We start from the raw sequence: 20562 nt of genomic DNA on the forward strand, positions 1-20562 counted from the left end.
TAAAAGTAAAAAAATTAATATATATATATATATATATATATTAAAAATATTAAAATAATAAATAAAATGGAATAAACTAATTTAATTTTCATATTTTATAAAATAGTTTATTTCTATATATTATTATATTTTTAAACTTAATTTTTTGCTTATTTAGATTGGATTTTTTATTATATTGAACATTTTATTTTAAATTTAATTCATATTTTGAAAATTACTTTTGCATCGAACTACTTCTAAAAGATATTCTACGAATTATTCAATTAAATTAACTACAAAAGTTTCAGTAATTTTATTATATTATTTATCCTCTTTCTCCTAATTCAAACAATATTATTATTCTTTTTTTTTTCTTTCATGTTCTGCTTTAAAGAAGCATTAATCTTGTAGAAAATTTAAAATAGATTTACAGAAAAAAAGATTTGAAATCATTTAATCGAAGGTAAGGGAAGACAAGAAATTAATAAAATTAAACCATCTCAAATCCTAAATAAATTATATAGACAAGAAAGTTAGATATGGTATTGTGTTATCAATTTCATGTATAGCAATTATAGGCGATGAGAATGTCTTCCCAATAATGACGAACATTTGTTTCCCCCTCTCGTGGACTATGCACATTACAAGATAGGACAAAACCAAACGTTCATGACCATTCAGACTCAAGGTCACCACCATCATCGTCGTCATCATCATCTCCTCCTACCGGGGTTTACACCTCGGGTAGCTTCATATCCACCTCCACTACGAGCCGGCGGTGTTGAGGAACCATACGGCATATTGTTCACCGGTGGAGCATGTCCATGAGGACCACCAACCCCTCTTGATTGTGTATCATAGCCACCTGCTCTCGATGAATCGTAATCAGCTCCTCTCTGCATATCATATCCCAAACCTCTCTGTGGATCATAGGAACTTCTTTGAGTATCAAAAATTGCTCCTCTATTGGAATCATAAGCAGATCCTCCTCTAAAGGCATTGTATCCAGTCAGCCTCTGTGTGTCGTAAGTAACACCCCTTTGTGCGTCATAATTAGGTTCTGCAGATGCTCCAAAACCAGGTCCTCTGGGAGCATCATAACCGGTCGCTGCAGGAGTTGGACCAGGTTGCGCTCCAGCAGAAGCAAGTGTAGTAGCACTGCCACCACCCCCACTGGCTGCAGGGAGGGGACCACGTCCCTGTAAAACAAAAATATTCGAATTCAAAAACCGAATCAACCTAAGAACATAGTCCTTCTACTCGGTAAATCTTACTTTATTAGCATATCTCAAGATAAGTCACGTTTACTGATACACAACACATACATTTCAGATCAGTATTGGAAGCGGAGATTTTATTTTTTGGTTTTAGCTACTATGGCATCTAAAATTATCCCCAATTGAGGGCACAAATGCAATGACCCGCCATCATAAATATGGATATCTAATGCTTGATTAGGAGCTATTTTAATAACTGGTTGTAATGCAGAATTTGCATTCAGGATTTTGAATCTATATCAGATTTCAATATCAATTTGAAATTCTAGTTTTAAGGCACTAAGCAAGTACATTGCTTGAAAACCCATTATTAGTGCCTAATCTAAACGCAAATTAAAATCTTTCATCAGTAGCACTACATTTAGCACTATGTTTAGAAGAGCAGATGTTAGAATATAGCAGTTGAACACAAAGCATCTATTGCTACCACTATATCATTCCTATTTTCTCTGCACACAGATAATACACTAATATATTCCCAATTGTTATCATGCAAAGCACCTAAACATGGGAATGAGCATGATAATCCTATAAATTTTGAATTTCTTTATCATGGTAACAAAAACCATCAGCAAGGTGATTATGTTAATTTGGTACCATCAGAAAAGTGATTATCAAAGATTAATGAGTAACAAAAGAGTGGACAACCACTAGAAAAATGCCATTATGTCCATTATGTTAAGCAGCATCATATTGAGAACATAATTCTATGGTTGTTTAACCTTAGGATTAGTATGTAGTGGTAGGGTCTGAGAAATTGTTTTGTTACTACATGAGTCTGTAATTTTATAACATCTTTGCAATTATAGATTGGTGTTATACTTGACAACATATAGACTAACCTATTAGTCTATTCCTCAAAAACTATTGTTAGCATAGGTACCTATAAAAAGTGTAGACCTTATGTGAAGTTTTCTTGTAAATTCCTTTTGTAAAAGGTTAGAATACCCCGAGTGTTCTAATTTAATTTATTCAATTTTTGCTGATAAAAAAATGAGTAACAAAAGCATAGAGAAAACAGATAAAAGTTTTTTAATTCAGATCTCTCTATTAATATAGTAGAAAAAAATAAACTCCAACTAGGCATTTAGTTCAAAAAGTTCATCAACAGGTAGTATAATAAACTCAGGACCACGTCATTAATTCTTGATACAAGGGACAGATACTTAATTGCAATTTATAAGCATTATTTTATTTACTATATTTAAGAATGAAGAGTTTATAAAATAAATAAAAACAAGAAAAATCGTCGGATAGATTAATTTTTATTAGAAGATTTAAAATTAAAAGTATTAGACAATGAACTAAAATGATGCACTCCGACAATATACACATGTAGGCATCACACACCTGCATAACAGAATAATCATCTTCATAATCATTTTGTCCCACAGGAAGACCGGAAGCCTCGTTCTCATTACTTCCAGAGGTTCCACCATATGGCCCACCTGAATTTTTATTACCAGTTATTAATCCACAAATATGAAAAAATCTACGGATCTATCCTAACACAGAAAACAGGTATGAAAGGAGATCCGTACTACTTCTCCGATCCACATTCGCAGTATTTGTAAGCTCGGCTCGAAGTTTTTCCACTTCCCTACTCATAGAAACATAGTTCTTTTCCATCACCTGGAGTGACTCAAGGTGATCATTGTATAATTTTTTTTCGTAGTCAAAAGTGGCCCTGCATGACCAGAACAAAAGATTGTCAAGGGCCCTAAACATGGCACTCTGACACTATGCCAACATGATGTAAGGAGAGAGTAGGAATTGGTTGGCTTTAAAGTTGTCTTGAGTGAATTATGGGTAAAAAAATAAAAAAGCAGATGGAAAGTTCAGAATAAATCTATGGTAAGAATCAACCCAAATCATAAATGGGTTTAGAAGGGTCACATGGTGGCAGTCAGAAACATATCTTAGTCTTGGCGTAGGAACCATAACACACCTAAATTTTTAAAAATTTTAAAATTAGTATATTAGTGGAAATTAAATTAGGTAGATATTTTTTCTTTTATAAAATATAAAATTTGATGTTAATGAATAATAAAACATAAAATTAAATGCAATTAAAAATAAATAAATTATTTTTTATGTTTTCTTGATATTTTTTTTTGTTTCATACATATTCTCACTCTCACATGCTTCCTTTTGTTCATGAAACTCATGCTTCTTATTGTTTATGAAGAAAATTAGGAAGTTAGACAAACTCATGCTTTCTATTCTTATTTCTAATATATATTTTTTCATTATTGAAAATAAAAAGTAACTCTGCTCCCTTTCGTTTATGAAAAAAAATATGAAGATAGACACAAACTCATGCTTTTATATTCTTATTTTTCATATATATTTTTCCATTATTGAAAAGTAATTCTCTTCTGTCTCACTCGATCATAAAATATTAGTTTAATAGATAGTATTTTTCATGTCATGAGTTTTTTTAAATAATTATTTTTACTCTTAAACTTTGCTTTGGATAGGCAGATAAATAAATAATAAAAAAATAGACTCATTTATTTATGACACCTAGAACCCAAAATAAAAGAGAATATATTATTTTGACCCATCTAAGTTATGGTCAAACTCCGTCACCCGACGGTTGGAATTCCAAATAGAATGGCATGAGAATGGAAGATTCACCCTTAACCAAAAGGGTGGCAGTTGGGATTCCAAATAGAATGGCATCAGAATGAATGGAATATTTACCTTAACCATTATAACTGCCAAACCTATTTATCCGGTATTGACAATTTATAAGGAAAAAGAGCATGTGATGGATTAAGTTGCATACTAAATAGACATTCAAGTATAGAGAGTTAGGAAGTCTACAATCAGTGGTCCTAATCACATATATCGCATTTCAAGCAAAAAATACTGCACCCTTACAAAGTGAAAATTCATCAGCTACCAATACTTTCTCTGGATAAATACATAAATACATATGCAGAACCCAAATTAAAAAGACCCAAAGCTCCAACACAAATTCCTTCCTTGGGTGTTTCGAGAGTTTTTAGAGGAAATCGGGCAGAGTCACATCAATTAACTGAGTTAACCCATATAAAACCTCTCCTACACAAAGCTTGGAAGACAATGAGTTTATGATTAGTTTCCTTCCCTTATATATTGCTTAACTTTCTAGTTTATACCCAATATGGGACTCAAACTCACTACTCCCAAACACTTTGGACTACCATACCACAAATCTACCAAACATGCATATCACTATATACAAATATCAACACGAAAATCTCTTTTAAGCTTAATAATAAGTAATAGTAATAGAGTTTGAAATTTCACTTGTCTATCTCCAATTCCAAACATGGAAAACCTATCATGAGTGTGTAAAAATCATGTAAATAGAGGTAAAACATCATTTGGAGGAAGGAGAGTCTTATAAGATTTTGTGCGTAACAAAACCTAGTTCATTGTTTCTATATATTTCCATATATTATTACCCGTCTATCAAATCATCTAAATGACATTCACCTTGTCCAATAATCCCAATTCCTCCATCCCCTTCTACTACAAAACTCTTCATAATATTTTCCACTAAACAAAGTTCACACAAGTAATTTCTCAATTTAACTACCCTATTCGTTTTTTTCATTATTTTAAAGATATGTTATCAGGTTATATCCCTCATCAAAGGTTGATAAATGTTAAAAAAATAGACACAACTATCTCTAAACTTGCCAATTGCCACATCTCCATAATATCCCACCCTTCGCCAATACTAACAAAGCCTCTAAACAGAAGAAACAAAAACCACCCCATGAATTTTACAGGCATAATTGCATCCCTTAGAGAGACAGCTAGCATTCCAAATCACCTAGGCCACAACACAAGAAGCAATGTCTACATAGAAAACAACACTTAACCAATGCTTTCATATACTTGGTCACTACATCATAAGTACACATCTCACCCTAAAAAAGAGGCAGAAGAAGGATACCTGCAATGCTGATACTCCTGTCTGAGGCATTCAAGCTCAGAGATAAGCGCGGGGATCTGAACAACATCAGTATGAACCCTCTGCAGTTCCTGAGTCAAATGTTGCGCTTTTGAAACAAGTTCATCCCTCGACAAAACAAGGTTCTGCGCCTCCCCGCGAGTCTGCTGCAGCTCCATCTTCACGCCCTCTCCGCTCTGCGCCTCGCTCTCCATCTTCGAGATCTTCTCCAACTGCGCGCGCACCTGCTGCTCCCGCTCCCCCTTCAACCCCGCCACGTGGGCGTGGAGCATCTGCAGCTCGTGCTGTGCCGCCGCGAGCTCCTGCCGCAGCGCGCCGTGCGTCGCTGCGAGCCGCTGGTTCTCCGTCCCCAGGCGCTGCATCTCCGCGTGCTGCGACGCTAGCTTCTGCTCCATCACCTGAGGCGGCGGGAGTAGATCGAACGGCGCCACAAGTGGGTGCGGCATCACGGCGGGACCCGGCGGGATTGACCGCCGCAGGTGCAGAGGCGGCGGCATGCGGCCTTTGCTTCCCATTGCTGAAAATGGAATTTGAAAAACTAAGAAAATGAGGTAATGAAGAATTGAGAAGGGGAATGTGAATGACAAAGAAACATGTACAGTGAGATTAGGGGAGAGAGAATGCGAATCCAAGAAAGTTTCGAAATGAAGGAACCACAAAAACCCTAATCCAAAGATGAAAAAAGGAATTCCCCAGAATGGTTAGTTAGTCACAACAACAGCCGGCCTCTATGGTTCGGTATACTTCTAAATTTTCGCTATCATAATCCACTCTTTTTTCTAAAGGAGGTTTATGTAAAACTTAATTGGAAAGAGTGCTTTAACTGTTTTACTTTTTTTTAGTAAGAATTCAACAGATTAAAATTTCATTTTTAATCTCTAAAATATAGGATAAATTTTACTTTATTTATAAATGAAAGAAATTCTTTAAACTTGAAAAAGAAATATAACTTATGTCTATCTACGTTAAATCTAAGCATTCAAATTATTTTTAAAATTTACTTTTTATCCTTCAAATTTTATATTAAAAAACTAGGTTATATTTTTTTTAATTCAGTCGACTAAAATTTATTTTCCTATTACAAAGACTTAAAATATAATTAAATAAAAATATTCATTATAAATCGACTACCTCAAATTTTCCAATTAATCGGAATCAAAATTACTTAGTTTGCTATAGTATGTGCATGAATCCAAATTCAAAAATATGACGTAAATTTAACAAAGTTGCTGGTGTAAAATCTAAGTTGAAGAGTATGTAATCAATTGTAAAATGGCGAAATATGTAATTAAAATAATATCTTCAATTAATTTGAGTATGTAAGTATCTTGTGAGAAGTCATTGATTTTGGTCAGCACTCCCACGTTTCTTCGTTCAAAATGTGTACTAATAATAGGACAGTGGATATTACTGAATGTAATTCTGTTAGGAAATATCATTTTCTGTCTTGGTAACTGTTATATAATTCGAAGCGATTACTTAACTAATTTTCTTTACCCAACATTTCGCAATTTTTAAAAATGATGAGAAAAGAAAAAGAAAAACTAACGAATTTGCTGAGAAGTTCAGCGTCTTCAGAGAAAATGGTCGCTCAAAATGAACAACCGAGGGCACAAACCGAAGCTGTCATTTATTAACAAATGAATGGGTAGACCAAAGAAAGATACATGTAGATTTCTTTGACACAACTATTCGTACACGTTAAATAGGAGCTTCTTGGCACCTCTGTTACATCATCTCCTCCTTTCTTTTAGTATTTGAATCGGTACAAAACTCTGGTCACTTAGAGAGATCCTTCTTTAGGATGGACGTGATGGCTGCATGAATAAATAAATACTTCTCAAGTAGTTCTGCTTCAACGAACAATTTTGCCGAAAGCACAAGCAGAGCCAAGTCCTTGTATTCAAGGATTCAAAATGAGGGTAATTTACACAAGCTAGCATTCTGCACTTCATACGTCTAGCTACAAGTTGTCTTCCATCTCATCTGGTACATGTAATTTCTCAATGGCAGCCTGTTCAAGATGAAGTTCCAAGTTGCATAAGAAAATGTGACAAGTTTATACCGTTTAAGAGAATACGGAGATAACTGAATTTTCCCCCAACCAATCAGAAAGCATAAAGATAAGTTAGTGCAAATGTAGAAGTTGGACCAGTTTAAAGCAAAACGATTTATATTAGAAGCGAAATCACCTTGATAGAAGCAGCATCTGTTGCAGATGGTTTCAAATCCAGAGATATACCGTAATGAAGCATAGCTCTCTCATGCATGTTACGCCTTTTATAGATCCTGCCCATCAAAGCATAAACACTACTTTCACGAGGTGCGTACTCTTTAAGCTCCTCTAGGACTTCCAATGCCTCCTCAAACTTTTCCAAGCTCAAGAGTATATTGGCCTTCTGATACATTGGAAGGGGATTCTTTTTATCCGCTAAAATAGCCTTCTCCATTACCATCAGTGCTTCCTCGCTTCTCTGTCAACCATACAAGCATAACATAATTTTAGAGTTTCCAAGATACTACAAAATACAAAAGCCAAAGACAAATGGAATCTTTATTTTTTATGTACAAACTACAATCAGTATGGTAAGAGACTTACCTTCAAGGCATGCAAAGCAGTACCAAGGTATGACATTATTACAGACGAACGTTGATTGATTTGGAAAGCCATTCGAAAATGATGTTCAGAGAACTCAAACTTTTCTTGGCGTAGATATACCATTCCAAGTCCATACCAAGCATTATAATGCCTTGCATCAACCCTGAGCGCACTCTGGTAGCATTTGATTCCATTCTCAAAATCTTCTAGTGCAACATACCTGTAGCGATGAATTAGAAGACCACAAAGAGTTGCAGAAGTTATTGAGACTTGTGGATATAATATAAAAAAGGGAGTGGCCATACTCGTGTCCACAAAGGGTGTGTGCATATGCAAATCTGGGATTCAGTTGAACAGCCCGCTGAAAATTCTTCAGCGCAGTTTCATGATCCTTTTGCAGGCTGTAGCAATTACCCATTGCACACCTGCCAAAGCATTCAACCACAACTATAAACCCAGATAAAATGAAAATAATTGTGATAGAACAGCCAAATAAAGAAGAAACATCTAAACACTCATGGTTCTCAAATAGCAGGTGATGTTATGCCAATAAGTATACTTCATGAAAAGGTTTTGAAAAAACATAGGTCAGGTAAGGAAAAATATTGATACACACAAATGGGCTACATATGAAAGAACTCGTATATTAAATGGAAGTAGGTAAGCATATAGATGCTAAAGTTATTATATATACGTCTGGAATGTGGCATAAGTCGACAATAAAAGCACTTGCAAAAGTCAGCACAGTTTTCACTCCCCGAACATGCACATTTGCCTACACAAAGCCGTGCAATTTAAAGCATTCTGGTAATAAGGCAAATATGGATGATAGCAAGCAGAAGTGACTTCTAAAGGAAATAATTTAAAAAAGAAATTTATAAAAACCGGTATATTTTGAATAATCAGCAAGAAGTTCCATATAAAGCCTACCAAGACTGAGGAGATAAACGATCAGTTGATATCAGTTCCTGAGCCAGGTAACTTAACTTCATATCCTCCTTTAGGTGCTGCACAAGAGATAACTTAGTCTCTTGATCAAGCATTAGGTATAACAGTTAGACATTACATAGAAGCAGGAAAAGAAAGACAATAAAATAAAATAGCTCTGGATGGCTATTCCACGCTTTAATTTTCATGGTGCTTTTGTAGCTCCCAGATGAGTGCCATAAAACAAGGAATTGTTTTTATAAATAGCCCATAACATCAGAGAAGCCTCAGACTAAAAACTTTGCAGGATAATTTTACTGCAAGCTGATATTAATTATAATACTTTTCTCCAAATAGTGCATCAGACTAGTAAGCGAAATTAGCTCTCTCTGGATTCATCCTCAGTCCCTAGTATCGTGATATTGCTATCATTGATAGTGGCATATTTTTTCTACCAAGAGGCTCTATTAATTGAACCAACCACTAATCAAAGTATCAAAGGCAAGAGAGGAAATCAAATCACATCTTATTCATATCTATCTTCTTACTTGTGGATTGGGATAATTAGTATAAATAGGGGTTAGTAAATTACGTGTTGCAACACACCAACCATCATTCAGATTTTGTTCTAGCTTTCCATTCTTCTCCTAAATCCCTCCAGGATCATCAATTCAAAGAATTTCTATTATTACTAATACTATTATTATTATACAATATATGATATATCACAAAAAACTAATGAAATGTAATATAAACTCACATAAAGGACTGTTGAGTAGACATCCATTCCTTCCAAGCTATAAGGCATGACCTGACGAGCAAGGCCAAAGGCCTGATCAGCTTCTAAGTAATCAACCAATTCAAAGTACACTTTTCCAACCTGCTTAAAACATCCAAGCATCATATTACAAATAGTTAGTAACATGCACCAGTAAGAATCTCTAGATCAAAAGACATCAAGAATCAAGCAGGTATGGGCTAATGTTCTGAAATAGATGTGTTTGGTTTGTAGGAGTCACAACTTTCAAAGCACCCCAACAGAAAATTATGCATCTAGTTGAATTGTCTCAAACTGATGTTTGATCATTTTCAACAAAAAAAGAAGCACACTCTAGGTGTTTGAGCTTTGTATTTATCAAAAATCCAATCTCATTATTTATCTGTTTTCCTGTTCTCTTTTCCCTTTTTTCCTACTAGACCCCAATTTCAACATTATTTTTAAAATCTTGAAAATATCAAATAGTCCAAGTGTCATGAAGAACTGCATCAGTAAAGAAATTAATTGGAACAAACAATTTAAAAGATGCTACAGAGCACAATCAGAAGGAAAACGATAACTATGAAGGCAGTATAATTTCAGCCAAAATTTTACCCTATTTGAATCCTAATTTTAGGTATATTACACAATATGTCAGATATGGACAACTGAGGATGAGAATATTAGGAATCTAAAAAAAAAACACATCAGTTGGAAACCAGAAGTTACTCCATCCAGGAAAAACCTTTCTTTTCTATAGGAACAGCCAACGAAACATTTGAATATAGCATCGTAAATCTGAATGTAGTATAATGCTAAATCAATACCACTACCTATGAAAGGCCAGAATTTGCTAGCTGAGTAACCAAAATTACCTGGGAAAGAACCCACCCAGTATTGTAATGCTTATGTGGAAGTTTCATGTAGGTATCCAGTGCATCCTGTTTCACAAAAAAATAAACAAAACATTAGAAAACTAGTTCTTCTATCATTATTCCTTTCTTCGTAAACCCAATAAAAGATAATGAAAAGATAATTACAAATTTATATATCTTTTAACCAGGGATGATAATTAATTAATACCTGACAACTATATGAGTAGGCAAGTCTACAGCCTTCACCAAAAATTCTTAAAAGGGTCAGTATTTCTGAAGCGCCAGAAATGACTTTTGAACCACTCACTGTTTGTCCACCAATGGAAAAATTTGCTGCTTCTTGTTCATAAGATTTAGCATCCATGATAGGAGTAGAACTAGATGTTGATGATGTGACATTTAAACGAGAATCATCAAGAACATCGTTTCGAGTTCCTGAAGATGAAAGAAAGGATATGTTAATATTAGCAGTTCAAAAATATTTTATAAAAGAAAATTGGAATTAATTTATTATGTAAGAACTTGGGAAGTTGGGAGTCATACATTAGGATAGCAAGTATAACCAGTACAAGATCAGTAATAGTAGAATAAATAGTATTATGTTACCATTGCATAATAGATATAACATATCATACCTGAATGTTAGGATCAATATCAATCATTTAACTATCTATACTCTACTTATTCAAAGTTGGTATTTATTAATCATTGTACAGTATGGTGGTATGTCTAATGTTCGGTGTAGTCATTGTCCCACTATTGCCCTTTTGGGTTAGCCACTCTGAACTGCTACCAAGGATTACTAGATGTGCTTAAAAAACTTTGAAAAGGCAAGAGCATAGAAGAAAATTGCATAAAAAAACACAGAATCATTAGCCGGGTCAAAATTGTTCATGACAAAATAACTACCGCAGCTTCAAAACAATCATCTTTGCACAGGAAAACATAAAAAAAAATAATACAGTAGAAAAAGTTATATGATATAATAAAGACTCATCCTCACCTTCGTCAGCATTTTCATTGGGCCATGGCTGCCCTTTACGAACTGCCATGGAACGAAATGACATACTGCTAAGCTTTGACCCTCCAAGATACTTAGAAGAATTACCAGTTCCATTTCCAGATACAACTGCTGCATTAGCATTTAAACTTGCATCACTGGATAGTCTAGAGCTACGTCGAGGACCAGAATCAGCAAACAATCTCCCCGAAATCTGAAACAATTAAAAACCAAAAGATCAAAAAAATAAAGTACTAAGAACAGAATAAAATGTAAAAAAATAAAAATAAAATAAAATGCAATCTATAAAACTACAGCAAAACAACTCAGAGTATGTTTCCAAGGAAACATTTTCTTTGACATCAACAAAACTATTATTCCATTAACTCACATCATGTCAAAGATATTTAGAAGTCTATCATGTATTACATAAAAACTAGAATGTAGCATGTAAACAATAGAAAACAGAGATATTGAGCAGCTGCAGATTTTAGGCAACTAAATAACGCTTAGTTTGTATTATTTCAAACTGGAGGCAGGGAGAGTTTTGGCTAAGATCTCTTAACGTGTTCTCATTCATGTGTCCCCAACCTTACGTAATTTTCCTTCATCCACAAACTTTCTCCGAGGGGCTTGAATGGTAGAGTTCACTGATGACTTAGGAGAACTGTCAGTATTCACTGTACTCAGGTTTTGGCCGTTAGGCTGCAGATTCCTACACAAAGGGGGTGGCGCAACACCTGACAACTACAGAAGAGGTGAACAGAAAATATCAAATTTTGTAAAAAAAAAATGGACATGCAACACATTCAATAAACCAATCGACATCCATTCATATTTGGTGAATAACAGGGCACTTTTTTTTACCAATATTTCTGATTCTGACTTACAAACTAACCATTTTCAAAAATCAAAATTACAGAAATTATGACTCAATAAATTGTGTATTTTATCCAAGATTAATATGCACACATGATATGAAATTAGATGCACTTTACCTGTGTTGCCATTGGAGACGGGGTGTTATAAAATGATATGTTGGACAGACCACTATTAATTGGTTGAGAAGTTCCTCCTAAAATAGATGCCCCATGATGATTTCCAGGAACATCCTTCAGGCCCTGCATAAGTTTCAGTTGTCTAGGACTTGTATCTTCTGAGACAGAGTGTCTAGTGTCAACTAAATTACAATCCTCGGCTGATGACTGCAACTTAGGTGTGGTCGAGCAATGTAGGTATTGCTTTTGTACACAAAGAGCAGCTGCTTCACCAAAAACTGCAGTTGCATCTTCAGCAGCACCTGAATATTCAGAAAACAGCATAGTGATAATTGATTAGGACAATAACATAATTAAGGACAACAAAAGACTAGAAGTCTACAACTCAGATATATTGTTAAAAAATTAATATAAACAGCCACCCAATGAAATTAAGTCTAGTTCTGCACATTATCATCCTAACTTATGCTTTTTGTTGTTGAATATAAAACTTGTTTTTGCTTTCAATTAGATACATCAACCTTTAAAATTATCCAATTGTAGTATATTACATCATCAAATAGAAACTGTGCAGCTTTTTGAAACTTATAACTTGAAAAAGCAACCTTTTAGGTGAAGTTGTAAAGTCGCATTCATCACTAAAAAGGTTACAGAAAATTGACAGATATCAAGAGTCAAAACAAAGAGCATCAAGGTGGCACTAAACAAAGAACATAAATAAATTTTAAAATGGTTATGATGGAAAAGGGTGGCAAGTTTTCGCAGTGAACAAGTTGAATATATCATATCGACCTAATATGCACAACTCCTCATATGCGGCCCATATTAGAGGATCCATTGATAGTGCCTGCTTAAAATGATGAATGGCACTTTTCCTTCTGTCAGTGTATCTGAAAAAAAGAGTACCAAAGAGAAGTTAGAAGGGTGAATTTATCAAATGTGGCATGCTTGCATGACATACACATATGTGACTGACACAATTATATAGAATTGACTCCAGTTACAGCATCCAATGTCTTTAGAATAAACTAATATTGTAGCTCTTGCATATGCCACAAAGAGGGAAGATGCAAATATAAATTTCAATTATGTCTGATTTAATGTTAAAGATGTATGATTATAATCTGCTTTAGCCACAACCAGACCATTCCCTTTTAAATAATATAAAAAGAAAATTTCAGATAAACTAATAAAAAGTATATGGTAGGTTAGATTGGTTAGCAACCTGTAAATCAACCCTAACAGATAATGACCAGCTGCCCCGTTTGGAACCTACAAAAAAAGGCAACATAACATAAGAGTCATTCTACTTCTCATAGCAAATGTATTATTGACAAATTATAATAATAAACAACTAAAAGCCAAACAGCACGCTATAACTAACTCATACAAGAATAAAGAATTCAACAATAGTAACTTTGATAAGGAATACACAAAAGCACAAAAGATAAAAACATAATCAGTGATTTGAGACAAAAAATGCTAAGACTTCCAAGAGACCATTAAAAAAGTGCAGAAAATCATTCTCAAATATATTCTGAATTATGTTTTGTACCTCTACACTGGGCTCACTAGCAGGACATAATGCTGTTTCAGCTTCACTAAGAAGATCCATTTGAAAGCATGATATTGCAAACAAGTATCGGGATTGAGCCATTTGCGCCCCTTCAAGGATTAAAAAGAAAATGAATAACAAGAGATACATAATGAGAAGCATAAATATGAGGTGATAAAAAATGAGGTAGGAAAACATTATCTATTAAAAAAGGCAGGAGAAAGACAAATAACGATCACCATTAAACCTAACAGGATTACAAATGAGATTCCAAAACTGGTTGGTTCATATATATTGAAAGACACATACCCTTTAAGATGTGATATGCAGAATAAGCTTGATTATTCTGCAAGTAACATCCAGCCAACAACTGGAGATTTGTCTGTACAGTATCCAGAAAAGATAGTTATCCAAAATTATCAAGAGTAACGATATCCTTCAGAAAGAAACTTTGAATACACACATATATATATCTAAAGAAAGGAGCACTAGTAAACAAGAACAAACAATTAACAAAGTTAAAAAGATAAAAAGCCTTCACTTGAGCATGTCGTATGTATCTTGGCACAAAAAATAAGAATACACATCAATTCAAAGTGAACAAAGTCTAAATATCACACTGGCACATTTATATAGATATAAATACAATATAACACATAACAAGAACTAAGTCAAAACTTTATAATGACCTTTTTTCTATTTAAGTGATTTCTGCTTCAGACTTATTGTAAGGTAAGCAATTCAAGGGGTTAGTAAGGGCAGCACAAAATATCTCCTCACCCTTAACCCTTTCCTAAAACAGCTACCGTAGTAAACAGTACTCACACGAAAAGAAACCCTTTCATCACTGTTACCAAACCGAGCACACACGCAACTTCAAAACTTGGAAGAGGGAAAACCGTAACGTATAAGTCCACCACTCTAACAAAAAACATCAAGTATAACGAAGAGCCAAATAAACTAGAGGCTTAGAATTACCATCGCGAACCCAATTTAATCGTACTAGTGCACCGTGAGAAAGGAGGGAGAATCTGTGCAGTTCACATAGACTGTGAAGCTAAAAGAGGAAGTTGTATCCAAATCCAAATTCCTCCAAAACGAACTAAAAATTCAACTACCACTACATAAACTACGAAATGGACTTGAATCAAATAAATAGCAAGGTGTGAAGACAAGAGTCGCCGATCTCGGAGCTTACAACGGAGAAGTTTTGGGAACTTATAACGGAGGGAGATGATCTTCCATTTCCATTTTCTAGAATTTTGTGTAGAAAATTGAAGAGGGGAAAAGGTACCTCGGTGGGGAACTCGGCGCATAGACGGTGGCAGAGGAAGATGGCGTTGGCGTGCATGAAATGCCGAAGACTCTTCTGCACGCAATCAACGAGTATCGCTTCCATGGCAGCTTCGGAACCGATTCAGAGAGAAAATGGAAGAAATAAAGGGAAAAAGAGAGGGTTTTGGTTTCGGTTCAAAATGAAATGAAATGAAAATACGAAATTGGTAAGGCACGTGCTTTGTCTCCGATTTCAAAATAGGTCACGTGACGTTGTTGTTGGTCACTCTCATATCGTGAATCTCAAATGTTCCGTTGCTGTTGCTGACAGAAAAACCAAAAGAAAATGATATACGAAAAAAATTAAAATCAAAATTAAATAGAAAAATGATAAATTTCCAAAATTTCCACCAAACTGTTAACGTTTAAATCGATGGCTGTGACGTTAATAATAACAAAGAACGCTCCCTTTGTCTGTAAATAATTCATCATAGTGGTTTACTTTAGAGTTGCTTTAAAAATAAATCTGATCACATTAAAAAAATTAAAACAAAATAAAGAATATTATGATGTTTGGAACATTTTGATAAGATAGAAAGATTCCTTGTGATGAGCATGGATGAGGGTTTCGAAGGAGATATGTACTTGTCGCCATTTTCATTCTTATTTTAAATAATTAAAAAATAAATAAAAATTAAATATATTTTTATTCCTAACGTATTATAAAAATTTGTAAATAGTTCATACTCAAAATTTTAATTTTGTCTGATCCTTTTACTTTTAGAAACATTGATTTTTTTGAATTATATATTTGTACGACATTAATTTTATATAATATAAAATATTTGACATTATTTATATAAAAACCTTAAAACAATAATATTATATATTTCTATTCTTGTATAGTATTTAAATTTATTTATTTTATCAAATATAAAACTTTTGACAGATTTGATTTAATCTTTTGTCTTCAACAAAGATAAATTTTATCTTATATAACAAATAACAAACAACGTTCTAAATTTAACATCTGGAAAGCTGACACGTAGGGTGATATGCGTCTGCCACATGTGAATTTATTTAAAAAAATTAAAACTTGAGTCGACTTAGCCACACTTTATTTTCTCTTCGTTATTATTTTTGATACAACAATCAAATGTTTAAGAAGGTACAATCTATAGTTGAATCGATTAACTGATAGCTTTTATTAATTAAAATGTTATTTTGTTCTTGTGATATGCTAACTCTGTAAATTATCAAACGCTATCATACATTATTGTTATCGTCCCTGGCTTCTATTCATAATTACAAGATAGATTAACTGAGGGACTTTCTTTCAAAATCAAATAGTGAAGAGACTAGAAGTACAATTAAATTTTTTAATTTTAAAAATAAGAGATATCAAAATTTAGAGGTAACACTATTTACAAATTTTATTATAGTTGAGGATGAAAATCATATTAAAAAAAATTACAGTGGAAATCATTGTTTGATTTAAAAGAGAAATCAAGTTGATAGTGTATCTTATATTTCTTCATCAATAATGCATGTTTATCGAATATGACACGTATTTAATATGTCGATACGTATATCAAATACGACACGTATTTGATATGTCGATACGTATATCGAATACAACACGTATTCGATATATCAATATATATATTAAACACGATACGTATTTGATATGTCAATACATTTAGTTTTAAAATAATAGGATACAATATAAAATATATAAATATTAAAAATGTATAATAACTTTTACATATATAATAAATATATGATTATTAATATGTGAATCCAATTATTTTTAATTATAAATTAATTATTTGGGTAGTTAAAACCTAATAGATAATGTTAATGATTAATTTAAAAATTAATTCATAATTGAAAATATTTTAATTATTAATTTAAAGATCAATTATATTTTTTTAAAATTATTTTAGATATAATTTAGTTATTATATAATGACTAATTATTTATTATCATTAAAATTAATTATTATTTAAATATTTCATTGTACTACACTACTATTTTATAAACTATATCTTTTATTTATAAATTTATAAAGTACAATGATACTTTAACCCATTTTTCTTGATCCACTTTTAACCCAGTTTTAAAAAAAAAAATTGGTGAAAATATTATTTTTCATTTATAATAAATGTTAAAACATCTTTAAAGTATTTTAAAACATGGGACACGCTTAACCAAGTTGAAGTATCGCTATACGATACTTAATTACTGAATACCAGTTTCAGTTTTTCTTGATACCTCTCTCCCGCTCATTTATCTTCATCACTAGCTCTGCATTTTCTCTCTCTTTGCCTTCCATCACCCTCGCCATTTCCCTTCCCAAGGTCAGTTTCTAACCCTCGATTCTTTTATTTCTAGCTTGCTTGAATCTGTTTCTTCCTTTTCCGTTTTACCATTCCAGCTTTCAATTTTGTTTTCTTGCTCAATTCCACGAGGACATTCTTCGTTCTCCCTTTATTGGATGTTGGGTAGCGGGATTTCAATCGGGGATATTGTTGGATTTCGATTACATCCACTGGGTGTGAGAAATTTTTGTTTTTTCTTTTATTTTCTGACTTCTTTTGTGAATGTGAGATGGATTATTGTTAGACTTTTAGTTTGTCTGATGTTTCACTATTTTTTTTTTCAAGAAACTCAATCTGGGTCTTTTTCAATTGATCGATCAGGGTTTTGTTTATGTTTATGAAATGGATTTTATTTTGAAGAAAATAACAATTTTGACTGGCTTTAATCTTTACATCATGAATTGTTATGATGAAGTGTATGAAACCTCCCTTTCCCAAAATTGAAAGAAGAGATACTGAAAAGGAAATGTAATAGTGCTTTGTTTGTGGACCCTTTCTTTGGATATTTGCAACATTTTCAAGTGTTCCCTAACTTTCTAACAACGAACTATTATGACTCATGATGCATGTCTCATCAACTTATTCTTCTTCTGACAACATCCCGCACTTGTCTGAGAAATGTAAGATCTATATGTGAATGTAGGATCTAATATTAGTTATGTGTACATTTGTGTGTGCAATTAATTTAGTTTTTGTGTGGATATCCTATAATCCTAGCCCACTTTCTGCTTATATTTTAACCATAATGTTAGGTTTTTCGATTGTCAATTTATGTTCACTTTATGTGTCTGAATTTTGAAGGTCTTGCGTGATCCAAGCTTTAATTTAAATCATTTTGGGTGACACGCACGGTCAGAAATATTTTGTGAAGATGAATAGAAAATTTGGTGGTGGAAGACAACCAACAGGGACTCCTTCACTGGCTTTGTCCTGTGTGGTTGTTGTCTTCTCTCTGCTTGCTGGTGCTTCTGTTGTTCACAATATCTATAAGCCTAATCTTGTAAGTTTTTAATCCAACTTTTTCGTGGCCTTTTAGTAACTAACTAGTAACCTCTTTATTCAGTGTTATGTTATTAATATGACAATGCGTGTAAGCTATTTGTGTTTTTTCATTGGTTGAATTCTGAATGCCTAGTTTATATTTCAACACATAAGGAGCTAATGTGCTCGATTAAAACCTATGCTATTTGAAATACCTTGTCTTTTTATACTGTCAAAAAACAGTATGCATAGTTAAGATTATTAGTAACTATTTTTTTGAGATATAACCATCAGTAATTTTAAGTTCAACTTGTTGGATCTATTTGACTATTCATCAAATTTATCTTTATGTCCGTGCTTTTATAAATTCAAGCCATTCTATGCAAACATAGTAGTAGTAGTACATTCAAACACATACTTGTTCAGAATCTTTAGCGTGATATCTACTTTCACTATGAATTTAAATTTTTCCTATAATGTTGTTAACAACTCCTTCTTTTCTATTTAGACATTACCTCCGGTTGATGGGACCAAGCAGAAATCTGATGGGAAAGAATGATCATCTCCCCTGTAAATTTCTTATGATATAGTGAGATACCAGGCTTTGGGGCTTAAGGTGAACTATCAGTAATTTAATATACAAAATTAGAAGGGATTAAGATTGGAAGAGAATATTATTTCATTTACTTTTCTTTTTTTTGAAGTTTTGTATGTGTGCATATATTTTAAGTTTTTGGTGCAGGTATGCTTTACAACATTTTTTATGGCCAAAAATATTTGAAAAACTGATACAGTAGTGTTCTATAATAATGTTTAATGCTATTTCAATTTGGTAGCTTTAGTATTCAAAAGACAAATTTTAGAATTTTAGTACATTTATTGAGTACAAATTGGTTTAGTTATTTACAGTTATAAAATATTAGTACATTTATTGAATATAAATTGGTTTGTCCGGTAACATTAGACGGACTTTTGTTATGTAAGCATATAAGGAGTTTATCCCCTTTATTCTAAGTTATGATAGTTTTATTTCATCAATGCACAAAACAAGTCCTAATTCAATGGTAAATCAACTTTTTAACCTCAAATCAACGTTGAGAGAGATAATAGCATTAGCATCAATGGTGGCTTTGCGCTGAGGATTACTGAAATATGCAGGTACAGTAACCACTGCATTCTTCACACAGGCTTTTCTAAATATGTCTCTGCAATGTTCAACATATTTGAGAGGACCATGAATATACTTCCTCAGCACAAAATGTTCTTCTCCCGACCCTTCCTTCGACTTTTGTACGTAACAGAAATAATGGATTTGTCATTAAAATCAGCAAACAACCTTAAATGGCGACACCATTTGGCCATCTGATTTGAAGCAGCAGCATCTTCATGGATTGGATTTTACTTTATTGTCTATGGTTTTATTGCGTGTATTTGGGATAGAAGTTTTGTACAAATGTATTTATGTATTATTAAGTATTTTGATTTAACTTCTATTATTTTGAGTATGTTGTGCCAAAGTTTTGATTATGGAGCACAATGAAGAATGATAGAAAACAATTTATATCATTTTAATTAAAAATTTATATGTCCGAAGGTAACAATGGTATAAGATCATTATGTGTAGTCCTACACAAGTAATAATTATGAAATTCACCCTTTATAGATTTTAATGTACTCTTCTATATCTATATTAAATTATGGTAACATCTCAATCAAATTCAAAAAATTTTGTTATTTTATTTTGTATGATTTTCATTTATCCCACATAAAAAAGCTAAATTATGTTTCAGAAATATTTTTAACTATAGTTATATATATCAAACCAAAATCTTCTCTTCATACTATTTCTCCTAAGTAATTTGTTCTTGCATCCCTTTATCGATATGTTTTTTCTTTCTCAATTATGTTTTTAATTCAATCCATTTGTTCATATTACTTACATGTGCGTGACTTTTAAGTCTAGATCCAATACTTTTCCAATTTCTAAT

General features: G+C 32.8%; 2 protein-coding genes and 1 long non-coding RNA gene across 5 annotated transcripts; 1 reads left to right on the plus strand and 2 right to left on the minus strand.

The window, feature by feature from the left end:
• Positions 1 to 464: 464 nt before the first annotated feature.
• Positions 465 to 5992, minus strand: LOC114183359 (protein FLX-like 2). 2 transcript variants are annotated; one of them, XM_028070365.1, is made up of 5 exons: positions 5826 to 5992; positions 5209 to 5743; positions 2798 to 2943; positions 2607 to 2704; positions 465 to 1178 (listed from the first exon to the last, which is right to left on the minus strand). In XM_028070365.1, the coding sequence occupies exons 2-5, from the start codon at positions 5739 to 5741 to the stop codon at positions 693 to 695; spliced, it is 1263 nt and encodes a 420-aa protein (XP_027926166.1). In that variant the 5' UTR covers positions 5742 to 5743; positions 5826 to 5992; the 3' UTR covers positions 465 to 692. The 2 variants fall into 2 exon arrangements, with proteins under 2 accessions (XP_027926166.1, XP_027926165.1); XM_028070364.1 differs by having other exon boundaries at positions 5209 to 5992.
• Positions 5993 to 6771: 779 nt separating this feature from the next.
• Positions 6772 to 15425, minus strand: LOC114183358 (cell division cycle protein 27 homolog B-like). 2 transcript variants are annotated; one of them, XM_028070362.1, is made up of 16 exons: positions 15232 to 15425; positions 14247 to 14319; positions 13938 to 14047; positions 13608 to 13654; positions 13175 to 13272; positions 12383 to 12684; positions 11976 to 12131; positions 11388 to 11598; positions 10593 to 10819; positions 10385 to 10450; positions 9513 to 9632; positions 8756 to 8832; positions 8131 to 8250; positions 7826 to 8045; positions 7419 to 7700; positions 6772 to 7240 (listed from the first exon to the last, which is right to left on the minus strand). In XM_028070362.1, exons 1-16 carry the CDS (start codon positions 15334 to 15336, stop codon positions 7190 to 7192), a joined length of 2265 nt encoding a protein of 754 aa, XP_027926163.1. In that variant the 5' UTR covers positions 15337 to 15425; the 3' UTR covers positions 6772 to 7189. The 2 variants fall into 2 exon arrangements, with proteins under 2 accessions (XP_027926163.1, XP_027926164.1); XM_028070363.1 differs by lacking the exon at positions 15232 to 15425 and adding an exon at positions 14916 to 15089 and having other exon boundaries at positions 6983 to 7240.
• Positions 15426 to 17445: 2020 nt separating this feature from the next.
• On the plus strand, positions 17446 to 20061 carry LOC114184209. The gene is made up of 4 exons (XR_003604554.1): positions 17446 to 17572; positions 18395 to 18593; positions 19083 to 19190; positions 19733 to 20061. It is a non-coding gene; the product is annotated as an uncharacterized LOC114184209 (long non-coding RNA).
• Positions 20062 to 20562: the final 501 nt, after the last annotated feature.

The sequence above is a fragment of the Vigna unguiculata genome, chromosome 5 (genome assembly GCF_004118075.2).
Source record: "Vigna unguiculata cultivar IT97K-499-35 chromosome 5, ASM411807v1, whole genome shotgun sequence".
NCBI lineage: Eukaryota > Viridiplantae > Streptophyta > Magnoliopsida > Fabales > Fabaceae > Vigna > Vigna unguiculata.

Coding starts and splice junctions, on each gene's coding strand:
- LOC114183359 (XM_028070365.1), bottom strand. CDS start 5,741: ATGGGAAGCAAAGGCCGCATGCCGCCGCCTCTGCACCTGCGGCGGTCA. Junction 2,944..5,208: donor CAGGAGTATCAGCATTGCAG/GTATCCTTCTTC, acceptor CTGGTCATGCAG/GGCCACTTTTGACTACGAAA. Junction 2,705..2,797: donor GAATGTGGATCGGAGAAGTA/GTACGGATCTCC, acceptor ATAAAAATTCAG/GTGGGCCATATGGTGGAACC.
- LOC114183358 (XM_028070362.1), bottom strand. CDS start 15,336: ATGGAAGCGATACTCGTTGATTGCGTGCAGAAGAGTCTTCGGCATTTC. Junction 8,046..8,130: donor CACACCCTTTGTGGACACGA/GTATGGCCACTC, acceptor TCATCGCTACAG/GTATGTTGCACTAGAAGATT. Junction 7,241..7,418: donor CAGATGCTGCTTCTATCAAG/GTGATTTCGCTT, acceptor CATCTTGAACAG/GCTGCCATTGAGAAATTACA.